Source organism: Dendropsophus ebraccatus, chromosome 2 (assembly GCF_027789765.1).
Source record: "Dendropsophus ebraccatus isolate aDenEbr1 chromosome 2, aDenEbr1.pat, whole genome shotgun sequence".
In the NCBI taxonomy this organism is placed as follows: domain Eukaryota; kingdom Metazoa; phylum Chordata; class Amphibia; order Anura; family Hylidae; genus Dendropsophus; species Dendropsophus ebraccatus.
Genome location: NC_091455.1, coordinates 100,871,619 through 100,883,980, shown reverse-complemented (window position 1 = coordinate 100,883,980; position 12,362 = coordinate 100,871,619). Strand labels below are relative to the sequence as shown.

Here is a 12,362-nt window from a genome sequence, read left to right as displayed (position 1 = left end):
GAATAAGGACCCTTAGTGACCGCCGTAAAAAGCCGTATCGGCGGTCACTAAGGGGTTAAAGTGTCACTGTCGTGAATTTTTTTTTTTTGCAGAAATCAATAGTCCAGGCGATTTTAAGAAACTTAGTCATTGGGTTTATTAGCCGAAAAATGCATTTTTATCATGAAAAAGCAGCTCTCCCCCCTGTCTTCATTGTTCTCCTATGGAGAGAGCTAAATAAAAGACCAAAACAGGGCAACAAAGAGTTAATCTACAAATACCTCATCCTCCATCTCCTCTGACAGTCACCACTGACCTCTCTGAGCTCTAATTACAGCTGTCACCCAGCTCTGTGCCTGTAATCCCTTTGTTCTCAGCTTTCTGCTGTTGGCTAACTCCCTCCTTCCTCCTCCCCCCTCCCCTCCCCTCTCTATAGGGACAGACAGAGTGTGACTCATGCAACAAGTCACAATTTTCAGATTTTTTGCAGTGGATGGAAAAGAGGAGAGGAGGGGGGGGGGCTGGGAAAAGGCTTTTTAAATGCAGCTAATGGCATATTTGGCTAATAAACCCAATTACAAAGTTTCCTAAAATCGCCCGGACTATTGATTTTTGCAAAAAAAAAAAAAATACGAAAATTGATCCATTCCCATGCTTATAGCGCTTTTATCCTTTGGTCTATGGGGCTCTGTGAGGTGTCATTTTTTGCGCCTTTATGTTTACTTTCTATAGGTACCTTGATTGTGCATATGCGACTTTTTGATCGCTTTTTATTACAATTTTTCTGGATTTTATGCGACCAAAAATGCTGTTTACCGTGCAAGATCAGGAATGTGATTAATAGTTTGGGCGATTATGCACGCGGCGATAGCAAACATGTTTGTTTATTTATTTATTTTTATTTATACCATGGGAAAAGGGGGGTGATTCAGACTTTTATTAGGGGAGGGGGCTTTTTATTGACAACAACACTTTATTTATTTTTTTTACACTTATACTAGAAGCCCCCCTGGGGGACTTTTAGTATATACACTTTGATCTCTCATTGAGATCTTTGCTGTATAGTTATACAGCAAAGATCAATGAGATCGGCACTCGTTTGCTTTCGGCTGCTGCAGCCAAAAACAAATGAGTGCCGAGCCGGGGTCAGCGCCATCTTGGCGGAGACCCTGGCAGGTAACAGAAACGGAGATCGCTCCTCCGGGACAATGTCCCGGGGGAGCGTTCTCCGCCACTAGACACCAGGGAAGTGCTGCATCCGGTAATCGGATGCAGCTGTCAACTTTGACAGCTGCATCTGATTACCTGATTAGCGGGCACGGCAATCGGATCGTGCCCGCTAATAGCCACGGTCCCGGGCTACACGCGGCACCCGGGGCCCCGTTCTGAAGCCCCTTACCGGCAATAGGCATGGCCGCCATTCCCATTAGAGGCTTGCCATGTTGCATTTACAAAGCCTCTCTGCTGCTAAGACAATAAAAAACCCCACAAGTGACCCCATTCTGGAAACTACACCCCTTAAGGAATCTAACAAGTGGGGCAGAGGGGATATGGCCCCCTGGTGACGGACACATTTGTGCCGTGAAAATGAAAAAAAATAGTATTTTTATCTTCACAGCACATGTTCTACATGTGTCCGTTTCCAGTGGGGTCCATATGCTCACTGTGCCCCTTGTTAGATTCCTTGAGGGGTGTAGTTTCCAGAATGGGGTCACTTGTGGGGGGCTTCTACTGTCCTGGCAGCACAGAAGCTTTGTAATTGCGACATGGCCTCCATCCTCCATTCCAGCATCTAAATGGCGCTCTGTCCCTTTGGTGGCTTGCCCTGTGCCCATATGGCACATTATGTCCACATGTGGGGTATTTCCCTACTCAGGGAAAATTACCCTACACCCTCTTTTAACCTCTAGTAAAAATGAAAAAAGGCTAAGCCAACATTTAGTGTAAAAAAATGTAAAATTTTTACACTAAATCATTGATCTAGTCTTGATTTTTTTTTATTTTAACAAGGGGTTAAAAGATAAAAAAAAACAAGAAATGTGTAGCAACTGCGGAAATAACCCACATGTGGACATAAAGCACCATGCGGGTGCAGGGTAAGCCTCCGCAGGGAAGGAGCGCCATTTGGCTAGATTGGATGGTGAATGCCATGTTGCATTTACAAAGGCCCTGTGTTGCCATGACAGTGGAAACCCCTCAAAAGTGACCCCATTCTGGAAACTGCACCCCTCAAGGAATCTAACAAGGGGTGCAGTGAGGATATGGACCCCTTGATGACGGGCACATTTGGGCAGTGAAAATTAAAAAACGAAATTTTTCACTTTCACATCACATTGTTCAATGGTGACGGGCACATATGTGAAACAATGCGGCGTGAAAATGAAATATTACATTTTTTACACTATAATGTTGGTCTAGCCTTGATTTTTTCATTTTCCCAAGAGGTTAAAAGAGGAGAAAAAAAACACACAAAATGTGTAGAGCAATTTACCCTAAATACGTAAATACCCCACATGTGGACATAAAGCGCCATGTGGGTGCAGGGCAAGCCTCTGAAGGGAAGGAGCGCCATTTGGATTTTGGAGGCTAGATTTAGCTAGAATGGATGGTGAATGGTATGTCGCATTTACAGAGCCCTCGTGCTGCCAAGACAGTGAAAACCCCCCACAAGTGACCCCATTCTGGAAACTACACCCCTCAAGGAATGTAACAAGGGGGCAGTGAGGATATAGACCCCTTGATGATGGGCACATTTGTGCCGTGCAAGTGAGAAAATTTAATTTTTTACTTTCACGTCACTTTGTTCCACATTTGTGCCCGTCACCAGTGGGGTCCATATGCTCACTGCACCCCTTGTTAGATTCCTTGAGGGGCGTAGTTTCCAGAATGGGGTCACTTGTGGGAATTTCTCTCTGTCTTTGCAGCACAAGGCCTTTGTAAATGCGACATGGCCCTTTAAATCCATTCCAGTGAAATCCAGCTTCCAAAAGCCAATTGGCGCTCCTTCCCTTTGAAGGCTTGTCCTGTGTCCACTTGGCACTTTATGTCCACATGTGGGGTATTTCCGTACTTGGGAGAAACTGCGCTACACGTTTTGGTTTCTTTTTCCGTTCATCTCTTTGTGAAAATGAAAAATTGAAGGCTAGAACGTTTTAGTGTAAAAAAATTTTTTTTCTTTTTTCACGCCACATTGTTCTGAAAATCTGTGAAGCACCTGTGAGGTCCAGATGCTCACTGCACCCCTCGTTACATTCCTCAAGGGGTGTAGTTTTCTAAATGGTGTCCCTTTAGGGGTATTTTTTAGGTTTTGGCACCCCAGAGCCTCTGCCAACCTAAAGTGGTACAATCAAAAATGACCAAATATAACGGAGGCGTTGAAATCCACTAGGCGCTCCATTATATCTGAGGCTTGTGGTTGCGTCAACTAACGTAATAGGGCCACATATGGTCTATTTTTATAAAGTGTAGAAACGGGGCAATAAATATTGGGGTGCATTTCTCTGGTAATAGCTTTATAATTATAAAAGATATTGGATTACAATAAAATTTCTGCACAGAAATGGCATTTTCAATTTTTTCAAATTTCACTTTAAATTTGGAAAATTGCTGCTAACGTTTAAGCTTCCTATTGTCTAAATAAATTGAAAGATAGTTTAATAAATGCTGCCAACATAAAGAAGACATATTGCTAATGCTATTTAATATATAGTTTATGTGGCATGACAATTTTCTGTACAAGCAGAAAAGTTTCAAAGTTGGAAAAATGCTATTTTTTACGATATTCAGGGTTTTTTCATAAAGATTCGTTGCAAGTATGGACTCCAATTTACCAGAAATGTGAAGTACAATATGTCACGAATAAACTCTCAGAATCAGCTGGATAGGTAAAAGCATCCCGAAGTTATTAATGAATGAAGTGACACAGGTCATATTTATAACATTTGCCTCGGTCCTTAAGGCCATTTCAGGCCCGGCCCTTAAGGGGTTAAGGTGGCCATGCATTCTCAATAATGTTGATGTTTCCTCTATGGAGAGTTAGGGGGTTAGCTGCAGCCAGACAGCTCTGGTATTGGCTTATACCTCCCATAACAATAGAGCCTTCAAAAAATCCACAAAAACACACAGACCCTTCTCTCCAACATAATTTCTTAGGGAATAATAATAGGGAGGTCACCAAACAGTTAGACCGGTGGCAAGTTTAGCCAACTTTATTCTAAATTGTATGGGCAGTGGGCACCTTTAATTTAAATACACCAGCTCTGTCTACATGTTTATATCTTAATGTCCCTATTTGTTTTCAGTTCCCTTTGTACTGGTTCAGCTTCCCTGCAATCATGAAGGGCTGGATAGATCGATGCTTTATACAAGGCTTTGCCTTTGACTTCCCAGGCTGTTATGATACTGGATTACTTAAGGTACGTCGTACTACTAAAAGTATATTGAGTCACAAAATATATTTTATAAGTATTTTTTATTAGTGTGGAGCTTCCATACACAGACTTGGCTTTGTTTACATGTTACCATAGTACTTTTTCACACAGACGCATGTCATGTCAAAGCTTAATTCAGTTCCAGGGAGGGAAAGCGCATGTACAGTGAAGGCACAGAGCTATGGCTATGGCCTTAGGCTATGTTCACACAAAGTAAAATAATACCTAAACACAGTCTTAATTTTGAGTGAAAATAAAACACAACCAAAAATGCTTATATTACACAATTTTGATCAACAAAAACTTCAAAAAACTGCATAAAAAATGTTTAAAGCACAAACAACCCTGTCATGCAGTTCTCCCTGCTGCCACAAAAACATGTATATCTCTGCTAACACTATGTATAACACAATAAAATACAAGAGAGCTCAGAGACAAAACCTGATGAGAAGCAATGTGGGATGTTGTACTGCCACTAATGACCTAGTGTGTATTTATTTCTCTAAAACTTAGGGTAAACGGGCGTTACTTTCATTTACCACTGGTGGAACAGAAGATATGTTCAGTAAAGAAGGCAAAAGTGGTGACATTCGCTATCTTCTTTGGCCTATTCAGGTAAGCATGTGCTGGCCCCCGTGCCCACGCTGTGCTGCATCACCAAGCTCGGTTCCAAACAGGTTGGATTTAGCCAATCAGTGACTGCAGCATTGTCAGCTGTGATGTTGCCGTCTTGGGGTTCAGGAGTGGGATGCTGCACTTCACAGGCACTGGGAAAGGTAAATATACCTTCCTTATTATGTTGCCCCACCCTTGGCCAAAAATATTTTTTTTCCCCCCGCCATTCTTCTTTTTTAAAGGTGTTTATCAGGGAAAACCCATTAAAGGAATATCTGCAGGAAGCCTTGGCTCTACTGTTACTGCAGCACAGCTAGCTAGTTCCCATTCCAAGTCCATACATTGCTTACATCCAGGCCCCAGGACTGTGCAGAACTGTAAGCACTTACCACCACCAATTCATTCTGGAAAACCCCTTTTGAAGGGGCTAGTTTACAAAAAAAAATTCTTTCAAATCAACTGGTGCCAAAAAGTGCCAGAGATTTGTAATTTGCTTTCAATCTCAAGTCTTCCGATGCTTTTCAACTGCTGTACTGTATTCTTTCTAGTTTGGAGAGCAGGGGGTTTCTATGGGGATTTGCTGCTGCTATAGACAGTTCCTGGCATGGACAGAGGTGGTAGCAGAAAGCACTGTATCAGACCGGAATGAATCCACAACTTCATGGAGAACATACAGCCGCTGATAAGTACTGAAAGACTTGAGATTTTAATTTACTTTTTAATTTAATTACAAATCTTTGGAACTTTCTAGCACCAGGTGATTTGAAAGATTTTTTTTTTTGTGAACAACCCCTTTACCTTAATTGCATGGATTGGTATGATTTTCTTTTTTAGTACTTTTTGCACAAAATACTGCGGTTTTGTAATGTTTCTTTTGGCAGTTTAGTTCTTACTGAACTACATCACGTTGTAAACCTCACACCAGCAAAATGCACAAATTTCTGTGCAATACCTGTCCGCATGGAACAGTATCAGTGCCAGTCTGCATTTGAGGAAGCAACGTAAAAGTATGTCACCACATGATGTCAATGGGACCTAAGATCATAACTTTGCTTTACTGAGACATTATACTACAGTAAACTAACATGAAATAGGGATTACCATTGATATATACTCGCCAGTAACAGAGGATTATATAGGCAATATCACAGAAGTAACACAGCCACAATTCTGCATACATATTATGCTCATGTCTATCAGTAGTAGCACCGCTACACAAACTGATTTTTTTAATTGTATTTTATAGTTATAAATCAAGAAATACAGTTTTTGTGCTTATCGAGTTTTCATTCTGCTTTCCCCAGCATGGCATTATGCACTTCTGTGGATTTCAAGTTCTTGCTCCTCAAATTTCTTATGCACCAGAGTATGTGAGTGAACAAAGAAGAAAAGAAATGCTGAATAACTGGGCTCAAAGACTAGAAAACATTTGGGATGAAGAACCTATAGACTGTACACCGCCTTGGTACTTCCACTAGATACCTGATGCTTTTGAGAAACAAAAGATTTAGACAGATTTCTGTTAAAGCGTAACTGTCATATTTTTTTTTATTGCAGAAATCTGTAGTAGAAGCGATTTTAAGAAACTCTGTAATAGGTTTCATCAGCCAAAAAAGCCTCTTTCTGTACTCAAGAAGCAATCTCCCAGCCTCCCCCCTGACTTCTTATCTGTGCATTATCAGGCAAACACGTCTTCATTACAGAGAAGCCAGTGAAGACGGGCTCTGCTCTCTCCATTGTAAGCCTATGAAGGGGGGAGGGGCTGAGGGAGATGAGGGAGCAGGAAGAGGTGACATGAAGATCAGCTGTTTGTAGACTCTCTGGGCACCTAAAACGCTGGATTCTGGGGTCAGAAAGGTCAGTGCTTATGTATGAACTTACTGAGAGAAGATTGCAGGGTGTTGTGCTTTGCAGAAATCCTCCGTGCTCAGTCACTCCTAACAGCCCCTCCCCTCTCCATAGCCACATAATGGACACAGAAATCCTGCTTCATTTGAAGTGAGGGGGGAGGCTGGGAGATTGCTTTTTCTGTACAGACGGAAACTCTTTTAGGACATAAAACCTATTACAGAGTTTTTTAAAATCGCTTGTACTGTTGATATTTATTGTTTTCAGAAAAATGTCCCTGAAATGACAGTTACGCTTTAAGCTCACATTTTGCATAGCATTGTTTTAGACTGAGAAAAACAACACCCAGCAGATTGTCTTGCTTTTCGGCAGCTATTCTGGCATTTTCTCATTTTATTGTATATTGGAATTTTTGTCTTATCCCCTGAATTTTTTCTTCATTACAAGTGATTTCATGAATTATATTGAAAAATTAAGGAAAAATGACAGGAAAAAGGCCAATATGCATATAGACATGGCGTTTTTAAAAAGCCCATAAAAGTCTATGGAAGGAAAAATGCCACTATTTCTTTTTTTTTTTTTTTTAAATGCCTAACACACAGCCCGCTGCCATTATTCGAAACTTCCAAACTGCAGAAAAATAAGAAGATGCCAAACAGAAGAACGTCAGGTGGGTATGGTGTTTTACATTTCCCTACTGACTCTCAGCTAAAATCTGGACGCAGCATTTTTGCGCCAAAAAAAAAAGGGCAATGGTGTTTTTTTGGGGAAAACACATAGGGCGACATTTATGAAACGTCCATTAAGATTCGCCCCTTCTCCCTGCCGTTTGCCCCACTCGCCCAATGGGAGGGCTAAAGAAGCTGGGGGGAGGGCTGTGAAAAGGCCTAATTTATCATGATTTACGCCTGCTCGCAGGATTTAGTACGCAGGGCGCAGGTTAGGGCGCCTGGCCGGATTCACTAAAAGGTGTGCACCTCTTAGTGAATCCTTCCGGGGGAAAGGGGGCCGGGCCTAATATAAGACCAGCCTACTTGTACGACGCTCTTCATAAATTCCCCCCCCCCCCATAGTCTGCCAGTACCATCTTAAGTACTGGGAATTTAATGCAAGCCCAGCACTCCGGATGCCAATTTAAGACCGATATTTTGAAAATACCGCCACACCACTGGCAGGACACAGAGCCAGAGAGTCGAGCAGGAAGCTACAAAGTACTAGGGATAGTTTACAGAGCATTGGTAATGTTCAAAGGTCTTCATACACAGCTCACTTATCAGGCAAATGAGTGTTCCTATGGTTAAGCATTCCCGATAATCAGCCTGTGTAAAAGGGGTGGCAAACAGCCAACAAATGAGCAAATGTTTGTTTGTCAGCTGACTGAATCTTTTGTACTCCCATTTAAATTTTCGCTATTGGCTGCACATCTCCCAGTATAAACAGGGGTTATGCAGCCAACAGTGTTGAATATAATGGGCTGCACATTTGATCTAGTGCCATGGAATCCCCATATGCCTAAGAGCTGAAACCAACAGATGGCCCCTGTGTGATTTCCAACTGTTATAAAGCGTTATCCACAGGAGATGAGTAAATCGATCTTAGCGAAGAGATTCGTTTGATCAATGCTCCGCTCATTAAGCCCGCAGCCTTTCAGCACTGCTCCGCTCCCTGCCACTCCTCCCAGGATGCCGGGGAAAGCTGGTTCCAACCATGGAAAAGTTCTACCTATTTCCCAGGATTGGATCCATCTTTTCCGTGGCACTCAGAATGGCAGGGAGTGAAGCAGCCCTGATGAGCAGAGTGGTGAACAAATGAAGCACTTCGCTTTGTTGGGATCAGCGATTCGCTTATCTCTACCAGTAGTTGATTAGTGGGGTACAGGGGCGTAACTAGAAATGGCTGGGCCACATAGCAAACTTTTAAATGGGCCCGTCCCAGCCACGTCACTAAGCCGCTAATAATATTAATAGTATTAATATTAATACAACTACTTATATACTTACATCCAGCCAGGACAGCAGTGTGTGTTTGTTATATACAGCCAGGACAGCCGTGTCTGTCTGTTATATACAGCCAGGACAAGGGGACGGGTATACACAGCCAGAATGGGGGGAGGGTATATACAGCCAGAACAGGGAGGGGTGTTATAAAGCCAGTGTGTGTTTTATAGAGCTGGACGTGTGTGTGTGTGTGTGTGTGTGTTTCCTTCCCCTCCTGTGTGACCAGACACAACACTGCAGCTCTACTAAGTCAAATATCTCATGAAGGAGATTTTGCTTATCAGGCACCACTGAGCTCCATAACAATACTCACATCCCTGCCGGTCTTCTCCCATCCCCCGTAGCAGGCTGATCCCTGTGAGCAGAAGAGGCCAGGTCCAGAGAGGAAGGAGACTGCCTCACTGCTGCCCAGCTAATGACAGACACAGTAAGTAGGGATCACTGTGTGTCAGTTATTTCGTACTATGTAAATGGCAGAGCAGCAGGGATCCGGAGCAGGGGGCATAGCCCAGCTCTGGGGCCCATGGAGGGGTATGTAGTGCCACGGCAGAGGGGACCTACCTACGTACACCTACTATGGGGGTGAAAGAGGAGACAGTACCAGAGCCGGAGGAAGTCCCTGCTGTGCTCAGCCAGCAGCTAGTATTAAAGGAGCCCGGAGGCAGGTCCCTAAGGCTACATTCACACATTCCGTATACCTCATGGAACATGGACCTGGAATGCCTGTAACTGACTCTCCCCCGCCCGAGCAACATCTGTAATTTGATGCTTGGAGCAGGGAAACTGTACAGATATGCACGGTGCTGTAATGAAGCAGCTGCACAGCACTGTCATTACAGCGTGGCACATATCTGAACAGTTCCCCCGCTCCGAGCATCTTATAACAGATGCTGCACGGGCGGGGGAGAGTCCGCTACAGACATTCCACGTCCGTGTTCCGTGAGGAACACGGAACATGAGAATGAAGCCTTAATGTGGGGGGCCTGGCTTCAGAACACACTATTCTCCTGGGTAAGCTAGTGTCAGGACAAAGGTCCTGAACAGCTAATCAGGGGATATCACAGACTGGCTGGGCCCCCTGATGTGGCGGGTAGTGGGTGCCATCACCCGGCATCTAGGGTAATCAGCAGTTTGTTGCCTACACTACAGTGAGAACAGAGCCAGAAGCAAATGACTCCATTCCCTGTGTAGCAGTGGTGCCAGTGCACTGCAGTCTCAGCTCCTATTAAAGTGGATGGACTATGAACTGTTTTACCCTGAAAATCTTCTTAGGGTACAAACACACACGGCATATACGCTGCGTATTTACTGCTGCGATACGCAGCAGATAAGATGTAAATAACTGAACACAGTATCAAATCTGCTGCGTATCTGCTGTGTGTGTTTGTACCCTTAATGTAGTTGTACGTATGGTATGTCTACTCAGGAGTTTATCTGACTGAAACCAGTTGAGATCTAACAGCAGTTACCTGACTAAAGCAGAGTTGGGATGTCATAGCAGATTGCTGACAGTAACCTAATTGTGACCTCACAGCAACTTAGGGTAGGTTTACACGGCGTATTTGCAGATCCATTTTTAAATGATTACTTTTAACATACACAAAAATGTGGTCAAAGTTTTTTTTTTATGAATACCAATAAAAGTTATATTTTATAAAAGCTGATTAATATTTCTGTGAGAGCACTTAATATCTCTGGTCGGAAGGGAGTGAAAAGAAAATACCAGCCTAGAACTTGCCGCCAACAACACAACAGATTATGGGCTGGTTTCTGGGGTCGGCGTCAGTACACAGGTGCTGTGCCAAGCCCTTTAAAGGGGTTATCCAGTGAAAATCTTTTTCTTTCTGGCTTCAGAAAGTTATATAGACTTGTAATTTACATCTATTTAAAAATCTCAGGTCTTCTCAGCTGCTGTATGTCCTGCAGGAAATGTTTTATTTCCAGTCTGACACAGTGCTCTCTGCTGACATCTCTGGCCGAGACAGGAACTGCCCAGAGCTGTAGAGGTTTTCTATAGGGATCTGCTGCAGCTCTGGACAGTTCCTGTCTCGGCCAGAGATGTCAGCAGAGAGCACTGTGTCAGACCAAAAAGAAAACAACATTTCCTGCATGACATACAGCAACTGATAAGTATGAGAAAACCTGAGATTTTCAAACCTATATAACATTCTGTCTGCAACAGGTATGAACACGCCCCAAGAGTACTTCTGAGGCAAACGCAAATTCAACTTTCTAAATTGTGTAATGTCACAGAAAATGCCTTGCCAAGCAGTTAGTATAGGAAACACATTATTATTCTGACAGATTGCACCACACTGAAACATGACAATATACTTTTGTTTCTCCAAGAACTAGGTTTTATTTTTTTGTGTTTACTAAAGTGCCTTTTGTACTGCAAATCTATCAGTTCAAGTTCACACTTTGCAGTAAAACATGTAAATAATTTAAAATTGTAAAACATTCCAGCAAAATGAGAATTTAGCTGAAAAAGTATCCAGTGTCCTTGTTTCATTGTATAACATTAAAAGAGAGAGCGAGGCAGGGGTGCCTTCTGGTGCAGTGTTTTAGTAGCTTTGTATATGGTGATCTGCAGGTTGTGTGTGAACATACACTCACCTGATTGGGATGTGCACAACTATATCATACACTTCCCAGCAAAATTTCCACCGCAGCTCCTTCGGGGTTTCCTGTGGTATAATCAAGGCGAGAAACTGCAATGCACTAGAACCAGTGGTTTTTAAGCCATTCTTTTTCAAGTACCCAGTGGTTTCAAAGTGAGGTACTAAGTGGAACTGGTCTGAAAAATGACATACTTTTTTTTTCTTCATCAGAAACACAGTCAAGACTTTTGCCCATAACATGGACACAAAAACATGCATGTAACATGCTCATGTAAAACTAGCCTTGGGCTTTATAGCCAAGATTCCTTTACTTATATACAGATATTATACACATGTAGGCTATGTTCACACTACGTTTTTGTCCGGCCGCATATTTTTCGTGGCCTGACATATACGTGTAAAACTCCGGCCGGGATTTACGCAAGTTGCGGCCGGCTACGTACGGTCCGCGAACTTACGCCCGTAAGCTACGTACGCTTCCCGAGCGGCGTACGTAGCGATCTGACAGCGGTCTTTTAGTGGATATCTTCGGCTAGCCCCGGACACCCCACAGAACCTTTTGGATCAGCAAATCAAAGTGTAAAAATGAAGAAATCACCGTACGAGACCGCATGTTATGCTACAGGCGTAAGTTACAGCATTTCCATCCTGAAACAATGGTCTGGTTCATTTTTTACGGCGCCGCATACGATCCGGGCGTAACTTCTTACGTAGTGTGAACCGTGCAGCCGTAGATCGTATACTTTCCATTGTACGCAAACTACGTAAATCTCCGGCCGCTTATTCAAGGAGCGCGCTACGGGCGGAAACTTACGTAGTGTGAACATAGCCGTATTGTGTACAGATATACTCAATATATTTCAGGTCCTGAT

The 12,362-nt window shown here is 43.1% G+C and overlaps 1 protein-coding gene across 1 annotated transcript in view; it reads left to right on the top strand.

The window, feature by feature from the left end:
- NQO2 (N-ribosyldihydronicotinamide:quinone dehydrogenase 2) overlaps positions 1–6,551 on the top strand; it is a 32,811-nt gene extending 26,260 nt beyond the window's left edge. Inside the window, exons 4-6 of the mRNA XM_069959672.1 lie at positions 4,281–4,394; positions 4,923–5,024; positions 6,329–6,551. Of these exons, the coding sequence (XP_069815773.1) occupies positions 4,281–4,394; positions 4,923–5,024; positions 6,329–6,502 (390 nt within the window). The 3' untranslated portion in view covers positions 6,503–6,551. The remainder of the gene's footprint in view (positions 1–4,280; positions 4,395–4,922; positions 5,025–6,328) is intronic.
- Positions 6,552–12,362: the final 5,811 nt, after the last annotated feature.